At 39.3% G+C, this 19,677-nt stretch overlaps 2 protein-coding genes and 1 non-coding gene across 8 annotated transcripts; 1 reads left to right on the top strand and 2 right to left on the bottom strand.

The window, feature by feature from the left end:
* Positions 1-698: 698 nt before the first annotated feature.
* Positions 699-5,728, bottom strand: LOC111579522 (perilipin-2-like). Of its 5 annotated transcripts, none has more exons than XM_055010266.1 (6): positions 5,554-5,728; positions 4,289-4,493; positions 3,121-3,203; positions 2,774-3,050; positions 2,548-2,681; positions 699-1,124 (listed from the first exon to the last, which is right to left on the bottom strand). In XM_055010266.1, exons 1-6 carry the CDS (start codon positions 5,611-5,613, stop codon positions 786-788), a joined length of 1,098 nt encoding a protein of 365 aa, XP_054866241.1. In that variant the 5' UTR covers positions 5,614-5,728; the 3' UTR covers positions 699-785. The 5 variants fall into 5 exon arrangements, with proteins under 5 accessions (XP_054866241.1, XP_054866243.1, XP_054866242.1 ...); XM_055010268.1 differs by having other exon boundaries at positions 2,578-2,681; XM_055010267.1 differs by having other exon boundaries at positions 2,548-2,678.
* A 323-nt stretch (positions 5,729-6,051) lies between these two features.
* smu1b (SMU1 DNA replication regulator and spliceosomal factor b) lies at positions 6,052-19,144 on the top strand. 2 transcript variants are annotated; one of them, XM_055009553.1, is made up of 12 exons: positions 6,052-6,149; positions 8,380-8,590; positions 8,672-8,824; positions 10,317-10,433; positions 11,452-11,577; positions 12,399-12,518; positions 12,709-12,825; positions 13,007-13,134; positions 15,608-15,734; positions 15,868-16,029; positions 17,253-17,405; positions 17,628-19,144. In XM_055009553.1, exons 2-12 carry the CDS (start codon positions 8,396-8,398, stop codon positions 17,724-17,726), a joined length of 1,497 nt encoding a protein of 498 aa, XP_054865528.1. In that variant the 5' UTR covers positions 6,052-6,149; positions 8,380-8,395; the 3' UTR covers positions 17,727-19,144. The 2 variants fall into 2 exon arrangements, with proteins under 2 accessions (XP_054865528.1, XP_023142583.1); XM_023286815.3 differs by lacking the exon at positions 6,052-6,149 and adding an exon at positions 7,029-7,358.
* On the bottom strand, positions 6,056-6,137 carry trnas-cga (transfer RNA serine (anticodon CGA)). The gene has a single exon. It is a non-coding gene; the product is annotated as a tRNA-Ser (tRNA).
* Positions 19,145-19,677: the final 533 nt, after the last annotated feature.

Raw genomic sequence — 19,677 nt, 5'->3', positions numbered from 1 at the left:
TATCGTTTTCCATGCAAAGTGCTTTAAATCAAAACCAGATATTCAAGGTTCAAACAGTTCAAGGTGTTTAAACTGGAGATAGCAAACCTTTAAAAACTTAGAATTCTGCCCATCTGCTACAGGATTGTTTGATCAGATTTAGATAACTCAAGAGTATAGTGGCCTTGTTCGTGGGCAAGAAAGTCACTCTGAAAATCTGAGCTGCTTGAACTTTATGAACGTTTTAGTAATCCAAACATGGATTGAAATTCTCTCTGCCATCCCCCACCAAGCCACAGGCTCAGAATCCGGAACACTAAAATACACAAAACAATGTCTGACCATTGGCGAGTTGAAAAATGGCACAAAAAATATTAGGTTCCATCCCTGAGCTCACAAAAATTTCTCATCAGACTAGAAATATTTTAGTTTTTGTGCTACAACTTGTCCAACCCACTCAGCCATGACAATTCAATTATAAAACATTTTCATTTTTGTGCAGCACAGGCTGCAGATCTCATTTTGTCTTGTTGGAAATATGTTACTGCTTTATGAGCTTCCATTCACAATTCTAAACTCCCACAACATAAATCTGTTTAGGGGGTCATGTAGGTTTAAGTCATTGCTACTCATCTTTTATTCAACATATTTCAGTGACATCTTGACTGGTTTTAAGCTGAGTAAACTGATTATTTACTGAGCAGCTGCTTGATCCAAAAGAAGCTAATGAATCTTCACTTTTATTTAGTTTTACAAAACTGATGCAGAAATGTAGCACACAAATCCATATATATCAAAGACACATATCAGCGACGCACACACCCCTTAACGTTACACCCGCTTTCAAAGACGGACCTCTTGGTAGGCCTCATTCGGCAGGTTGGTCCAAGCTGCTGGCGAACCTGGTCCACATCCTTTTGAAGGGAAGAGGCCTCGGCAGCGCTGAGACCATTTCTGGCTTTATTGGACTGCTTCTGTTGCAACGGTGGGCAGGTGACGTTATACATCTGAGAGATAAAGAAAAACACAGACACAGCCTGATGCTGCAGGTACTGAGGCAGGCCTTGGAGTATCCAGACTATGGTCACCAAGCTGGCCTGAAGGTCCTGAACCAGAGCTGAAGATCTGGATAAAGTCTCCGTAACCTGTACACAAGACAGAAGGGTCCATTTAGCAAAAATGGCATTTTGTTTTCAATTGGAAATAAGTTCAACAAGGTGTGAAGGGACAGAAACAGTGTAATTGGTTTTTGTCACGTTCCGAGTCCGACGCTTTGACAGATCCCTGCAGAAAAGTAGTGTAGGTGTAAGTAATAAAATTCAAAGTTAAAATCCATTTAGCTGCCTCATTATCTTTGACACTTTAATTATACTTGTGGTTTTCCTGCTCTGACAAGTCAAAATGTATGCTGTGAAAAATGTAGATTATGTGACCAGCCTTATAACTGATTCAAAACAAAATATGTCATTGATTTAAACTAAAAACAACAACAACAACAACAAAAAAAACATCCCATAGCTTTTTAACATGACAGCTCAAATACTGCAGCTTAGGGGAAAAAAACATCCAAACAGACAAAACACAAGAAAAGTATATAAGAAAACTAACATTTACAGCACGGGTGCAGTTTTTAGACAGGAAAAAAAAGCATCAAATACAGAAAACTAAATACAGAAACATACCGCAAATACAAACTGGCAGTATGTCACTCAATAAATTTATTAAATACTATATTATAGAAAATAAAATACATGCTACAATGTCAGAATATAATCATAAAAAGTACTGTAATTTTCCATTATTAAAATACATATTATAGTCTTACATTAAATCTTTTTTTAAAAACTTTTTTTGTTTAATGAAGGATATTTAAATGTGCAAAAAAATTAACTTGGCCAGATAGATAGATAGATAGATAGATAGATAGATAGATAGATAGATATATTCTGACAGCTCGATAGTACTCCTAGACTCAGAGAGCACATTCATTCAACCTTGTTGCTGTGAAAATGGCTGCAATTATAGAGGATATCTCACATAAACAAATTTGTGAAAAATCGCAGAGCCAGTATTTCTTTTTCTGGTAATTGTCACTAATTGCATCTCATTTTAGAAATATACATACACACTACCATACAGAGGAACATTTCCAGCAACCATCACTCCTGTGTTCTCATGCTACATTGTGTTAGCTAATGGTGTTGAAAGGCTAATTGATGACTAGAAAACCCTTGTGCAGTCATGTTAGCACATGAATAAAAGTGTGAGTTTTCATGGAAAATGCGAAATTGTCTGGGTGACCCCAAACTTTTGAACGATAGTGTATGGGTGTGTGTGTGTGTGTGAGTGTGTGTGTGTGTGTGTGTATATATATATATATATATATATATATATATATATATATATATATATATATATATATATATATATATATATATATATACACACATATATATATACATATATATATATATATATATATATAAAATAAATTCAGAAAATAGGATATTCTGATTTTTATCAGTCTAATGCTTCACACACTCGTATTGAACCGTACTCACAGCACACCTGAACACACTGAAACCTGGATCCTACTACCTGGCAGCTCCTCCTGCACAGTCTGGCAGCCAGTGAGACTAATCGAGCAGAGTAACGTCCACTGGGAGTGGCAGCTTCAAACCCCTCCACCAGATGGGCTTCTTCTAATGATAGATGGAGGCAAATGTAGGTTGTTTTTTTTTTTAATGCGACTTCGCACAGTTTCCCACCAGAATCTCTCAACTACACTCTGTACCTGTTTCGTATTCGGTGGGGGGAAGCAGCTGGTCCATCAGAGCCTCTGACAGACTCAGGGCAGAGTCCAGCCCCTCACTGGTTGCTCCGATCGCCCTCTTCATGAGCGAACGGTTCGCTCCATCGTCAGCCTGATGCATCCTGCTCACCACCCATGTGACTGTGTGCTGCACAACCTCCTTAGTGCCATTGGCTGCGATGCTCACCACATCCTGGATCTCGTGCATTTTGTTCTTGGCAGTGGCAACAATCTGGAGATAAATCCAGAGCAGAAATGTCTTTTTTTTTTTTTAAAAAAACGTCTTTCAGAGGAACTGCACAGTTGATGCTGCTTTTAGAAGAGGTTACCTGTTCTGTAGGTGACAGGAGGATGGGAAACGAAGTCTCCAGCCAGTCAAGACTTTTGCAGGCAACATCATTTGCAATGGAAACTATAAAATACACCAGTGAAGCCAAAAAATGAAGCATTATTTTAGCCAAACTTGCAACTTAAATGCAATCATCAATGCATTCATTTGTGTACTGAAGCTGCATCACCTCACAAGGACTACCGGTAATTTATCATTTGGTAATGAAAGCTGGTGGCATGACGCATCGAAACACTATGAAAACACTGAAAACAGCTCTCTGTCCTCCACTACATGGACTTTACACAGCTGGACCTGCCTTTGAAACCTTAACCCTTAGATGCATAAGTGGATCAAAAACGACCCGGTGAGGTAATTTTTATGCAATATCTTTATAATGAAAAGTATTTATCATTTCATTTTCCAGCTATTCCTCAAAAAATATGTTTTTGGTATCATTCCATTTCGATTTTTAAGTTACTTTATATACTTTTAAAGAAATTGTAATATTTGTATTAGTACCCCAAGCTCTTCGTCACTGATAATATCATACAAGAGGTGATGTAATGCACAAACTTGGAGTGATGGAGAGCAGCAACAGCTGGAGGAAAAGAGCGGAAAAATGTCAATAAAATAGATGTTGACATTCTTCTATTGCTGTTCTGTGTAATATTCTTCTTTTTCAATCATCAAATGTTCAAAATCTGTTATAAACTGAAAAATAAACAGATTTTAAACATGAAATTATTCTTGTGTGGACAAAAATATAATACAAACAAATAATACAAATTATTATTTTTAACAAAAATGAACAAAATGGCAAAAAAAACCCACATTGATTCTTATATGGGTCATTTTTGACCCACTTCTGGAAGAGTGTAGGGTCCAATCACTCATGCATCTAAGGGTTAATAAAACTTTTATGTCACCAAGATTAGAACTGGAACATTTGAAAAAAAAAAAATAAATAAAATTTATATGCTTCCTGATAAACTTCTCGAATGTGAGAATTCTCTCGTTTATATGGATTCTAACTGAATTATGAACAAGCCATTTGCATCACTTTGGGCTCTGGGATGTTGTTGACCATGGCTGTTTCTCACAATTTTCAGACATTTTATAGACCGATAGCCTTCAGCCACACAAACCACAATGCTTACATTACTCACTCTGGGGCTCCAGTTTAACGACGACAGGTGAAACTCTGTTACAGGCCGCTGTTCCCAAAGCTGTCACGCTGCTCTCCAACAGGTCACACGCTGACTTCAGGCTGGGATGGCTGCATTTAGTGTCAACGTACAAGACTGACAGTTTGGCACAAGCTGATCGAACCACAGGCAGAGAGGCCAACCTGGTAGCGGCACTCTGTCCTGTCTGGAGGAACACAGCAGAGGGGGAAAAAAGCTCAATACAGACAGTCCTTGAAGGGAGTAGCATTTCAGCTGGATGTCAAACAACTGGAAACATCAAAGACTAAATCCTACAGGTGAGGTGTGAGGTAAGAGCATTAGGAGGGTCATTCCAGAATTGGAGGGCATTTGATCAAATTTCAAATAATCCATGTACAAAATACTAAAACATGCAGTTCTAAAAAAAATCTTTAAAAAAAAAAAAAAAATAGGAGAAAAGAATGTTTGAAAATATTTAAAACACCAAATAAGTCTGGAGTTCCCCCTAAAATGCCATTTTTCTCTTGTCCCACCCCCCTGATGACCAAATTGAATCTCAAATAAAGTGGCTAAAATGAAATTTAAATCTCCATTTTTTGGGTATTATTTTTTTATTGATATCTCTTGTAAATGTGGGAACATTTCTATTAATCAACATAATATATTAAATAATAAGTATTATGCATGGAACGTGTGTCCTACAAAGTCCTGTTAGCATAACCTTCTTAGCTGGCAGAAAAAGAAAACAGTGAATCACATGAAACGCTGGAATTAACATCATCAAGCAGTTTTCTAAAAGAAAACTGTCTTCTATTTTTCATTTTTTCATAACATTGTCAGCCTTGATTGAATGTCTCACTCTATCCCATGCAACCCTGTTATGTATGTTATCAGAACAAGATATTTTTAAAAACTTTTTTCTTGACTGTTTTCCATCAGTCAGTTTGTCCTCTTGGTCAGCAGTAACAGCTAAATATCTAGCTTCTACTGCTGAGAAAAAGCTAACATTAGCATGGATTAGCAACCCTGTTACTGTGATTAGAGTAGGGTTAGCAAACAACAAATAAAACATGGAATAAAAATGGTACCATTGATGTGTAAGCTGAGCCAATCAAGCCTTTGATAGTTTATCACCTATTATTGATAAATATGTAGCAGAAGACTGTAAAGAGAAGGTTCATTTTTCAAAAATTCTGAAGCCCAAACGTCCTCCAATTCTGGACTGACTCAGGACTCTGGGGTTCATTTTCCTCCATTGCACTCACCTGGTTGTTGTTCACTGGCATGTTTTCGAGGACACTCTTTGACAGAGAGCGAGTTAACATCTGAACTTCTTCGAACACTTTACCTGCTCGGGAAAAGCTTCAAGGGAACATATTAATCACGGTGCAAAAAATGCTGCCTCTGGAGCTGTAATGGCGTGGTCCCGTGATTAATGAACCCACCTGTTCTGCAGAAGCCACCTCCTCCTAATCTCGCGGGAAATCACGTGACGATAAAAGATACCTAATAACACGACGTTAATTTAATCGTTAAGGATAAAGTCATATCCTATTAAGTCAAACATTGTGAGAGTAGTCCATTTTTAGCCTTCATAAAAAGCCCTGATGACGAATTTTGCATTTTATTCTCTTTATTTAAGTCATACCTGGATGTGTGACTCAGTGTTTTGTTTTTTTTCTGATAGTTCGCGCGTTTGCTAAGAAATTACCATGTGAGCAATATCCCATCTATAGTGATGAGGATGAACAAAGCTGAAGAAATCGACGCTGTGAGCAGGATTTGAACCTGCGCGGGGAAACCCCATTGGATTTCGAATCCAACGCCTTAACCACTCGGCCATCACAGCTCTATTGTAGAGGTAAAATGATGCATTCAGGAGCAAAATCCTTTCAGTCCGGTATTTTGCGTGTGGCTTTCGTCATTTCTTAGGAATAGTGAAAGGATAACTGTCTCTAATTTAATTTGGTTTCATTATCACGTGTGTTTTTGCATCAACCTGAAATATTAAGATAACTTAAGATGATTTTTTTAAGGTGCTACAGCCTATAGTGGGGTCATATCTATCTTCCTTTTATGCTTTACTGCTGCTCCGTGATCTGTGAACATCTGCAGGTAGATACTTTAGTACATCACCTGTCAATCTGCCTCATATCTGACCTGTTGTAAATGCTACTGCAGGTTCTGTGGTTTGTTTCATTTTCTCTTCGATCTTTCTTGCCTTGTAATTATCCATCAAAATTTAAATATCCAGGTGGGTATTTTTGTGGGTGTGTTTTGGGATCCACGTTTGGTTTTGACGATCAGGCCTCTCACGCTCACCTTGAGAGGCCTGCAGAATAAGAGGCCGGTAAACACTGTAATTTGGATTAACGAAGCTCATGCTCGCCAACAGGTTTGTTTGCAGATGTGGGCGCAAACAGAAGCAGACGGATTAAACAAACGCCCTGCATGAAGTGGCAAACATCGATGCTGATTAACACTCACGACCCACTACAGCATCAAACCCCCGCAGTGTGTAATTAGAGGGAAAGACAGGCTTCACTGTTAATGATGCTGTGTGCGGAGGAAGAGACGCACCCAGCTCTGGATCTGCATATTGATGAGCTGATTCTCCGTTAGAGGACGATTTGTTTTGGGTGCTGAACAGTGGTTTCCAAAAAAAAAAAAAAATTAAAAAAAGATGGGGAGCACGCTCTGAGCCACGAGGTTCTGTCGGTGGTGCTGATGCTGCTGTTGTGGCCGCTGCAGCATCTCGGAGCCGCGTCTCCTGCGCACAACGTGCCCAGAAACGCCTTTCTTGTGTGCATCGGCTTGCGTCAGGGAGGTGCGGCTCCCAGACTTGGTGTGGCAGTCACAAGGTTTGGGACTGCTGCCGCCGCAAGAAAGGAGAGGGGGGGGTAAAAAATGCGAGACACAAGAAAAAGCACGTGTAGTGGGTGGTCCCGGGCACACGGCTTTCACGTGGCTCTAGCGAGCGCCGAGCCCGAGCCGAGCAGAACCACCGTCAGTCCGGTGCGGCAGCAGCAGGAGACAACATCAGCATGGCTGTGGACATGGAGCCCTCCGAGTAAGTGCGCGCTCTGTTTCCATTTGTTCGTGCGTAAACGTCAACTTGTCTGTGATGGTTTGGTAATGAAGAAGCGAAATAAGGATACTAATTGACCACTTGTTTGACCGTAACTAAAAGAAAACTGCAGATTTTCTGAATTATCACAAGTGCGTGGTTCTGATACGCATTAAGTTGGAAGATTGTGTCTCCTGGATTTGTATTTTTGCCGCATGTTTCTAAATGTTTTTTATTTGCAGAAATCAACTTTGCTAATAATTCTCCGTCCTCATGTGACGCTGTTATTTATTGTCAGTGCACCCATGTGGCGTTTGTGGAACCTCTCATCCAATCACAGATATCCTTTCATTATATTCTTATCATTGTCGTGCACAAATGCTCAATTTTCTTAATGCAGAAATGGTTAAATTGAGACATTCAATGTGATTACTCTGCGCAAGAAGAGGCTGTTTTGCAGTCAGTGTACATAGTGGCTGCTCTACCCACATGTGCCTGTTGATCTGATATTCTCTCCACCCCTTGCTGAGGATGTGGGTGTGCTGCTTTTTTTTTGTTGTATTGGCTGCTTATTTAGTCCTCCTGTGGGTAAACGTGGGGGCATATACGTCTGTGCCAAACTCATCTTTCGGTGGGTTTCTTATAGTGGGAGGTAAAAATGATAGTAAAGCGAGCGGAAGAACTGGCTCACAGCATCAGTGGGTGAAGCCAATCTGGCCAGCAGGTGCCACTGGTGCATGTATCTGCCTCAGAAGCCCACGTGAAAAAACAATGAAAGTCCTGCAGGAATATGCTGATGGAGTGGCAGTAGAGGGGGAGGATCGGATGCAACAGAATTATGTCCAGCAGGTGGCTCTGAAATGGGTCAACATGAGGCAGAATGACTGCCCTTGTCTTGTTTTTACTTGGATTTCTCACATATAAGCCTATTGTTTTGTGGTTGAGTCAGACAATCTGCAAATAAAACAGTTTTTCTGTCATTTTTAATGAGCTTGTGGTTAACAGTCGCCCCTCGTCTCTGTAGTGTGATCCGCCTGATAATGCAGTACCTGAAGGAGAACAACCTCTACCGAACGCTGACCACCTTACAAGAGGAAACCACCGTCTCGCTCAACACGGTGGAGAGCATCGACAGCTTCATCGCAGATATAAACAGGGGCCACTGGGACTCCGTGCTGTTGGCCATCGAGTCCCTCAAGTTGCCCGACAACACGCTCATTGACCTTTATGAGCAGGTGAGCTTCTTTTGTGTTTCTTCCCTCAGCTTGATTTCTTTTTTATCGGCGGCCTCCAATCAGCTCTGATCCCTTCAACAGGTTGTGATGGAGCTCATTGAGATGCGTGAGGTGGGCGCAGCTCGTTCTCTCCTCAGACAAACTGACCCCATGATCATGCTGAAGCAGACGCAGCCGGAGAGGTTCAGCCATCTGGAGAACCTGCTGACATGCTCCTACTTTGACCCTCGTGAGGTACGAAAACGAACATTTGTACGTTGGAATAGCTGCATCAGAGAGTGCTTTGGAGCAGGAGTGTCAAACTCATCTTAGTTCAGGGGCCACATTCAGCCCAATTTCATCTCAAGTGGGCCACACCAGTAAAATCACAGCAGAATACCCTATAAATAACCACAACTCTAAGTTTTTACTTTGTTTTAGTGTAAAAAAGAACATTCTGAAAATGTTCACATTCAAGGAATTATCTTTCTACAAAACATCATGAGCAACCTGAAATTTTTTAAGAAAAATAAGTTTGATTTCAACAACATTACGGCTCAGTTTATCATTTACACATTACAACTTACGGATCACAGAGTGTCTACAAAAAAGCACAAAACATTTAACCACACATATCTGGAACTGAATGATATAGTATTTTACTTCATGATCAAAATGACAAGAGTCAGCCAAAAAAAGACAAAAATCAATAAAAACTAGAAAAAATATTCCAAAAACGAGACACAAAATGTAAAAAAAATGGACATAAAATGACAAAAAATGAGACAAAACACGAAACAAAACAAGAGACAAAAAATTGGACAAAAAAGTTACAAAGCAACTAAAAAATGGACAAACAACAAAAATGAGACAAAAAATTACACAGTTAACACAAACAAGAGCAAAAATTACAAAAAGCAGACAAACAACTAAGTGAGAAAAAAAACACAAAATGGCACAAATGATATACAAGACAACGAATAATGCAAAACAAAATGAAAGACAAAAACACAAGTGAGGCAAAAAGCAAACACAAAGCAACGAAAACGAGAAACAAAACAACAAAAAAATGAGACAAACGACAAAAGTCCAACAAAATAAGACAAAACAACAAAAACAAGACAAAATATTACAAAAGTGAGACACTAAATGACAAAAAACGAGACACAAAATGACAAAAAATGAGACAAATGACACAAAACTAAACAAAAAAGAGACAAAATTAGATAAAAAAAGTTACAAAGCGACTAAAAAAATGGACAAACGACTAAAATGAAAAAACAGAATGACACAAACGATGCACAAAACAATGACTAAAGCAAAGCACAAAATGACATAAATAAGACAAAAAGCACAAACGAGACAAATGGAAACACAAAACAACAAAAACGAGAAACAAAACGACAAAAACATGAGACAAACGACAAAAGTCAGACAAAATAAGACAAAAAAACCCCCAAAAAACAAGACAAATATTACAAAAATGAGACACAAAATGACAAAAGAACAATAAACAACGTAGTATTGTACTTCATGATCAGAACAACTTGTCAGGGTCTAGAACTTATTTTAAATGTATAGTTGTGCAAATTTACAATCTGCAGTTAATGTCTTCTCTGTAATTTTTACATTTTACAAAGTCGTCCTGCGAGCCGGATTGGACCCTCTGGAGGGCCGGTTTTGGCCTGGGGGCCGCATGTTTGACACCCCTGCTTTAGGTGGCGACATCCTTTTGTTCTACTTGCAGGCGTATCCTAAAGGCAGCAGCAAGGAGAAACGCCGCCGAGCCATAGCCGAGGCTCTGGTGAGGGAGGTCAGCGTGGTGCCTCCTTCTCGCCTCATGGGGCTCCTGGAACAAGTCGGGGTGAGTAAACTGATCAATATCCTTCTCACTACTCACTCTGATTACACGGAGGAGGAAACCATTTAATCGATATACCTAGCTGCTAAGATACCCAACGATCTCCCTAGTCGGTCTTTTTTCTGTCATGAAAAACCTTAATTAGTGTTTCTTAAAGGTCCTGAAAACACTTTTTTTTCAGCCAGCCTCTAACTCTGAGCGACACAGATAACACAATATTCTTTAAAGTTTGAACAGTTTTGGTTAAATCATAGAGAATTTTATGCATCAGTATGTCAGAGTTTAGCAATTTGAGACAAAAACATGATGACAGTCGCAGGTTGTTTGCTCTGTTATTGATTACGGTCACAAAATCACACCAACACAGTGCTGATGAAGATGATCTTCAACTAATGAAAAGTGGTTGCTGTGAATGCCACACATTTAGTGATAAATACTTAATGTTACAAAGAAACACTAACAATTGAAGCTAGTTTTCAGGGGTTTTAAAGTTTTAATGACTGCAGGTAAGCATCATTGACTGGAGCCCAAGAGAAAAAAAGCCCAAAACTCAAAAAAATAAAATTAAATATTCTCTTTAAATATGAGGTAAGTGAAAGATGCTAAATTTCCATGTAACTGATTGGTTCTCTTGCATGATAGTCTTTTGCATTTTCCTATTTTTTTGGTATATTAACATTTTAAGGTACTAAAAGTGTTGTCTTGTTTGCCAAAACCTGTCTAATCCAGTGTGGCACTCTAAATAATATGGCTGTTACTCAAAGTTTGACTTGGAAAAACTTGTTACAATCGCTTTCCTTGCTTTCTAAGAGCCACAATACACAATTTTCTTGCTGCGAAACTTTACTTTTGCTGTCAGGAACAACAAAGCCGCAATGGATAATCAGTTTAGAAGATCATTTTAACAGCCCAAGTTGGCATTTCGTAGTATTTTTGATTTTGTTTAAACTTTTACTTCGACACAGGAGAACAGCGTCTCCAACTTTACCTTTCTGTTGGCTGTTTTTCATCTGTGTTCCAGTCGTTGAGACTGCAGCAGTATCCAGGACATCTCTCCCCTGACATGGCCATAGAAACATCTAACAACAACAAGGGGAGACAAGTGGAGAAAGAGAGCTTTCCAACGCAGCTGTACCGCCACATCAAGGTACGCAAGTTGTGACTAATATACACTACTGTTCAAAGGTTTGGTCTCACCCAGGCAATTTCATGTTTTCCATGAAAACTCACACTTTTATTCATATGCTAACATAACTGCACAAAGGTTTTCTAATCATCAATTAGCCTTTCAACACCATCAGCTAACACAATGTACTATTAGAACACAGGAGTGATGGTTGCTGGAAATGTTCCTCTGTACCTCTATGGAGATATTCCATTAAAAATCAGCTGTTTCCAGCTAGAATAGTCATTTACCACATTAACAATGTCTAGACTGTATTTATGATTAATTTAATGTTATCTTCATTGAAAAAACTGCTTTTCTAAGTGATCCCAAACTTTTGAACGGTAGTGTAGAACCATTTATTCTACCGTCTTCATGTGTTTGGACAAAGATTACATTTTGAATATAGTGCACTGACAGCAAAGAAGAACTTGTTTTCTTCATGTGCTGTACTTTTTCCTTTTCTTGCCCAACACACACACACACTCACACACACACACACACACACACACACACACACACACAAACACACCCCAAACTAATTAGTTTATTCACCTGAAGGCGCCTCCTCTAGTCTCTGGCTGCGCTCTCATCCCTTGCATCCAGATGGAGCCGCCTGAGGTGATGAGTGAGAACGGTCAGCCCACGCAGCAGCAGACCGACGGAGAACTTTATGTCTCCCTGAGGTCACCCGATATTAATTTGTGTTTTATTTCTGCGTGCACAGACCGCAAATCAAACAGGAAAAACGAGTTGTCTGAAAGTGTTGATAAGCACTTTGCATGTGTGGTTTGAATCTACAGTTTGGACGACGGTCACATGTGGAATGTGCCCGTTTCTCACCTGATGGAAAGTATTTGGTGACCGGGTCAGTGGACGGGTTCATTGAGGTCTGGAACTTCTACACTGGAAAAATTAGCAAGGTAAATATAGATTTTTCAAATCATGACACAAGAAATAGTGAGATTTTGTATGTATTATATTACATGTTTTATATTTTCCATTCTTTTTTTTGGTCTATATTTATTGTTTGAACCATAATTTGACCTTATCTGTTCAAACAGCCAACTAAAAAATGTGGTTTATTTCGTTATTTTTCCTGTTTTGTGTTAGGAGTTAAAGTATCAGGCCCAGGACAGCTTCATGATGATGGATGACGCTGTGCTGTGTATGTGCTTCAGTCAGGATGCAGACCTGCTGGCCACCGGAGCTCAGAATGGCAAAATAAAGGTCAGTATTCATGTGTGTTTATCAGTATAAACAAGCAATATCAGTTAAATGTTACACCTTGTTACCACTGTATGGAAGCAGAAGAGATTTTACAGCAGTGTTGGAAAACGATGTCATCAGATGAGCTAATAATGCTTCTGAAATGTGTGTGTGTGTGTGTGTGTGTGTGATGGTGTTGAAGGTGTGGAAGATCCAGAGTGGCTTGTGCCTGCGCAGGTTTGAGCACGCTCACAGCAAAGGCGTGACTTGTCTGAGCTTCTCCAAGGACAGCAGCCAGATCCTCAGCGCTTCCTTTGACCAGACCATCAGGTGGGATACGATAGTGCCGTGTTTTCTGTGTAAAGCGCAGCTGCAGGTTTCCCAAAATAGAACCAGAGCATCTGCATGTGTATTTATGTTGTGCAGGTGTGAGGCTCTGTGTCATCCTACTGAGAGGATTAATATAAAATTACTCTGCGTAGGTGAAATCGCTACAGCTGGCTGATATTTAGGATCCAAGCACCAACGGTGGAAGGAACCTGTTGTAATGCATGGGTGACATGTGGAAAAAATTCTGTATTATAAAGGAAATGCACACGTATGTGGCCCCCTGCAATATTATGAAAATTCAGCCCCCGAACTGCATTTCACCTACAGCTATGAAATTTGGTACACATCTGTAACACATCAGGACGCACAAAAAAGCCTCCGGCACAAATACCCAAAACCCAACAGGAAGTCGGCCATTTTTACTTACGTTTCATATTTTAGATGATTTTGGACCAATTTTTGCACATTTTCAAAAGCTATAAACTCAAACAGGGTAACCCCGACAGAGGTGAAACTTGGCCAGGAGGTACTGCAGGCATGGGTGATGAAAAGTTAGCAAAATGTCTGAGGGCGTGGAAATGGCGGCCCTGGAATTTCGACGTTTCACCATGACACAGAAAACACGGTACAACTAGCCTGAACATGCTCCAATCTGCCTGAAACTTTACATGTGTGATCAGACTCCAGCCCTGATAACATACATAGGCCGATATACATTCACAGTGATAGCGCCACCTATTGGACAGTTTTGATAGTTCACCATCAACAAGGCCGAAATCACACCTGGTAGACATGCTTGGATTCGCTGAGCAGCAAGGATGCGAGGACCCAACCAACGCTGCTGGCAGCTTTAATTATTATAGTAACTTTACTCCTACCTTGACATTTAGACAGTTACACAAAGGGTTAAAATTACATTGAGTTAGACGGTAAACAAAGGAGAGAAAAATGAAACTGACATATAAAGTTGTTTGTGATAAACAAGTGAATTGGAATAGATATAATCAATCTGCTTTCAACTTTCCTGAACAAAATTTTCAATAAGAATATATCTACAGATATAGCAAAAAAAACACGCAGCGGGAGACCTGTTCGATTTCACAAGTGCTGCTGTGGCAAAAGTTGTCTTGTCTGCTGTGGGAGGAAGGCAAGAGATCTGACTGACCTCACGCATGATTCACAAAAGTTTTGAAGCTTCCCACATGGGCGTCAGTTCAGCCGAAGGAAGGCAGCGAGCTCTTTATACATCCCACAGTGGATTAGCAAAATGCGGGAAAGTAGATAGAAAACAACAACAAACAAACTCCCTTAAAAGTTTTGTTATATTTATAAAGTTGGCAGTCAATATCTTTAACCTTTTTTTTTGGGTTCCTCAGCTGTCTGATTGAGCACGTTTTGACTCATATGTGAACCGACTGAGGTGCTGCAGTTGAGAAAGAAAAGACAAAATCCATGTAATGGAGAATTATTGTATTAATTTGATGCAGTGGTTTTACTGCAGAGAATAATGTAAATAACTGCACCTAAAAAAATCTGACTTATAGTAATACCAACAGTGAATATAGCTAATGTGAATGCAATTTAAAAACATTTGCTCAAATTAGTATACAGGGGGTTATTTTTAGGCCATTTTTAGTTTTTGATAAAAAAAAAAAATATATATATATATATATTAATTGGGTAAATTTAGGGTACAATGATGTAACAATAGGATATAATGCACACAATGATAGGGATAATGCTCTGTAAAGGCACATCTGATTTATTTGTTAGAGGCTCACGATTGTTTCTAATGAGTTTTTATCAGCAAAAATGCAAATGAACAAATAAAGATGGCATTTTTGCTTGATTTCTTTTAAAAATTCATGCATTACATTTTATTTGTTGTATTTTTTAGTCAGGATTCCTTTTGTAAACATGTGCAAAAGCTCTGCAACACATATAAACAGTCAGCGCCCGATGTCACGTGTTTTTCAGCTACTTAGTGCTCCTCACTGCCTGCAAAGTAGAAGAATGTCTGAGTTTCACTTCCTCCCTCATGCGTACTGAATCCCCTTCACAGATGATGACTTGAGTATTATTTCTGACTCCTGGGGGGTGTGAGCTGAGCCTCTCCACTGTGTTGGAGGCACATGTGCTGTGTGGGTGTAGCTGAGACGCCATGTGCTCAGGCACAAAGCTGCAACGTGTTCCTCCGCTTGCACTTCCACAAGCTCGGAGAAATGTTCACAAACGGTAAATCATCCTCTCGCAGACGAGGCGAATCAGCGAGCATTAGGGCGTTTTGTCACGGTGAAGCTAATCTGCACCCAGTCACTCACAGGAGCTAAAAATATCACAACGCCAGCCAGCCGAGCAGCACGTTTTCTCAGCTCCCCAGAAAGAAAGAAAAAAGAAAACATCTTGTAAGAATGAGTCGACTGGATTTCAGCATTTGTAATGTCAGTAAATTGCTCAACGCTTTCATTTTCAGAATCCATGAACTGAGGTCAGGCAAGACACTAAAGGAGTTAAATGGCCACTCATCATTTGTAAATGATGCGTCTTTCACTCAAGACGGATGCCACATTATCAGCGCCTCATCCGACGGCACAGTCAAGGTACAATTACCGTTAATAATGCGAAGCCACACACTACACAGCAGTTCAGGCCTGTGCTGCGTCTGTGTTGTTCTACAGGGAAAGTGCTACAGTGTACAGAAATGTGGAACTATCGCTGTGCTCTTTTTTTTAGATTTGGAACACAAAATCCTGCGAGTGCATCCACACCTTCAAGTCTCTGTCAAGGACATCAGATGTCCCCGTCAATAATGTGCTCCCTCTGCCCCAAAACCCAGAGCACTTTGTGGTTTGTAACCACTCAAACACAGTGGTGGTCCTGAGCATGCACGGCCAGGTGAGAGACCCGCAACTGATCTAATCTCATCCATTACCTTAAATCTAATAAGGAAGACTCTGCTGTATGGATTGTTAAAAGAATCAGGGCTGCATTGTTTTCATTATCGATTTATTCACAGTTAATCACCACTAAAAGTCCATAGAATGTTTGAGATTGTAACACCTGCTATCATTTCCCAAAACTGTAATGTATTCAGATCACTTTTTTAGTTGACTCACACACAAAAAAATCCATTAACTTCTTCAATTCAGAAGTATTTAATGTGTTCTTGACCAGTTAACTTTCCTGATCAATGAATTGACTAACTGTTGCAGCTTTAAAAAGAATATTTGGGCATTTCGTTCTTGCAAGAGTTATATGAGAAGAGAAATCCTGATGCTACAGCCAGCAGTTGCCCCATCAGCACCTTTAAAGTTCATTAGTTAATGTACTATGTCTTTTTAATATAGAAAAAAAGGGTAAAACCAACAATGTGCAATATTTAAACCAAACTACACTAATTCAATTCAATTCAATTTTATTTAATTACAATTCAAATTGTTTCAAGACGCTTTACAGAACCAATGTGCCTGAACCCCCAGAGCAAGCCCTAAGGCGACAGTGGCAAGAAAAAACTCCCTTTTAATGGGAAGAAACCTTGAGCAGAACCCGACTCTTTATGTGGGGGGAAACATCTGCATGATAAGATAGATGATGCATACAAGTACAAACCAAAATTGAAATTGATTCATAGTTTACTGTTATGGTGTACGGCTCTGGCATTAAATATACTACATATACAGCTGGTAGTAAAATTCAAGCAGTGTGTAGATGAGCATATCAAGTATAGTGAGGGTGATGCAGAGTAGATTGGTGGAAATGGGCAGCTGGAAGCAGTGGGCTGGAGGAAGGTCAGCAGCAGCATCCCACAGTGGACATGGTGGAGACTAGGCCAGTTGGTTTGACAGCAACCGCAGATCTGAAGCATCCAGCTCTGGGACCAGGGACACTCAGAGAAAGGACACAGGGAGAAACAGAGTGAATGCGATGCAATAACAGTATATATTAAATATCTCACCATACTTTTGCTAAGAAAGTGATTACCTAAGCATATTTAAAATGTAAAACTATAGAAGTGCATTCTTTATCTCAGTCTTTATCGGTGTTTTTGATTCACTAGTACCCACATAATACCTGGGTATATTTGTAGAAACGTAACGTCTTGTCTTTTTTCTCTTCAGACTGTGAAGACCTTCAGCTCAAACAGAAAGGAAAGCACAGACTTTGTGTGTTGCACCCTGTCACCCCGCGGGGAGTGGATTTACTGTGTGGGAGAGGACTTAGTGCTGTACTGCTTCAACTATACGACAGGAAGGCTGGAGAAAACGCTGACTGTAAGCTCCACTGCTAAAACTTCACCCATTATCAAAGCCTGCGAGGGGAGGCAGTTTTTATCCAACTTATTAAAAACCGGGCAGCCAGTGCTTTTCATCGAGTTATTCTTTGTCTCACTTGATGCATGAAGTGTCGCTGCTGCCAAGAAGCGATCCTGAAACTAGGAAACAAGGTGGCTGATGGGTAATGTGTGGTTCGTCTGTGTTCCTCTGCACCCACAGGTTCACGAGAAAGATGTAATTGGCATCGCTCACCACCCACATGAGAATCTGATCGCCACATACAGCGAGGACGGCCTGCTGAGGCTATGGAAACCTTAAACTGTCGCCTGCATCATAATGAGGAGGACCTAGACAGCCGCTGATACGGTTATAGAGCAGCTCATTCAATTCTGTTTAATTGCGCAGGTAAAAAATATTAATAAAACACCTGGATGCCACCCATAAATGATTACAGTGCACTGGTAAGGTCCATTTAGTGGCCGTTTTGATCATTTCACATAATCTTCATGAGCAGGTGGATTTTCCAGTTATTTATGGAATTGTAGCTGTTCAAGTTTATTTTTTTTTAAAGAACTTTAAGGATTTTTTTTTCGATGTTGGTTCTGAAAGATGAGATTCATAGATTCAAATGGATTCCATGACAACATGGAGTTATTGTCACATGACCAAAAGCTCCAAATCAGGACAGATACTAAACTGATCTTGCAGGAAGCTTAGTTTTCGTGTATTTTTTAAAAAATCATTGTTATTTCTACTAATCATTTTATTCATGGATCAACAAGTACAGCTGATGCCAACATCTGATGGTAGATTAGAAAGATTTTACAAGTGGAAAAATCTTTTTCCCAGTCTTTTAAAACTGAAAAGATAAAGCTATCGATACTTTTTTTAACGTCAAAAAATGCTACAAAGACCACAACCAGCTATTCTTTCCAAATTACCTCCCATGTCTGTTCTATTTTCATCTTAAATACTATTTTTAACAAATCTTACTGTTAGCTATTTATACGTTTATTTAAAATGAGTTTTATTTATCGATTCAATGATAAACTCTTTGCTTTATTACCGTATGCGACACTGTCTAGGTCCTCCCTACTGTACACACTCTTCCTCATGGATCCAGCTTCACCAGTGCAGTTTGAATCCCCATTTTCATCTCTTCTGTCGTTATTAGACATGAAAATGCATGATGGTGAACTGTCGTGAAAATATTTCTAATAACAGCCGCCTCTTGTTTGGGCCTAAACAAACAATATCAGGTAAACGATTGGTCAGCATTGGTTTCTAATAATGTTTTGTATCTTTAATGCGATGATCATGATTTGTTTGGTTCTCCGTGTCCCCTGCATGCTACCTCGGTGCACTGTGTAAATGTGGCTCTACAATAAGTTTAGTACTCCTTTAAAAAACGCATGATGACTACTGATAAACCTCAATGGAGCTCCAGTGACACATTCTGTATCCTGTATGTATATAGTGTTAAATGTGGTCATTGACTATAATTGGTGTTCCTGTGCATCAGTAGGACATGTAACGCCTGCAACAAACAGCTTCTCCTTCTACCACTGTTTAGTATTTGTACTATCTGGTACTATCATGTCTGCGTACTATCAGCTACCTGTCACAGCGGAATAATGTTGAAGTCATTGCACTCTATTTTTGGTATATTCATTCTGATGTATAGAACACTGAACATTAAAAATGATTATCAATAAAACTCAAAAATCTTCACAGCTGCCAGTGTTTCTGCGTCACCTTTAAAATGATTCACTTTAATATCAGATTTGTTCATCAGTGACATTTTTCAGTTACTGTAGTCAAGATTTTTAAACAAAATACTGCATAAATTTAAAACAGCTTGTTTTTCTGGTGCAAACTACATTTTTATGTGTCTATAAATACATATTTGCTTATGAGCAAGGTGGGGATTGTATAAAGGTGGTGTAATTATTCTTGTCCTGTAATTATTAGGCTAATTTCAGTAAGTTAATTCAATTTTAATTTAGTTTTACATCAATTAAATCATGAATCTGACTTTAAATTGGTCACAATATGAAATTGGTGGAATGACCAAAAATAATTCTATTAAAATATCAATATTTTAGCAACATAAATGGTTATTTCATTATTATTTCAGACAAAAGATGATTGGAATATCCCTCAGACTTGTTTTTTTAGTTGTGAGAAATATGCAAAAATTCTATGATAGAAACCCTGCAGAATTTGTAGTGTAGTTTTTGTTTTTTTTCTCGCACTGTAAATTAGTACA

Source organism: Amphiprion ocellaris, chromosome 4 (assembly GCF_022539595.1).
Source record: "Amphiprion ocellaris isolate individual 3 ecotype Okinawa chromosome 4, ASM2253959v1, whole genome shotgun sequence".
In the NCBI taxonomy this organism is placed as follows: Eukaryota; Metazoa; Chordata; class Actinopteri; family Pomacentridae; genus Amphiprion; species Amphiprion ocellaris.
Note: the sequence above shows the minus strand (reverse complement) of the source record. Positions and strands in the feature narration are given on the sequence as shown.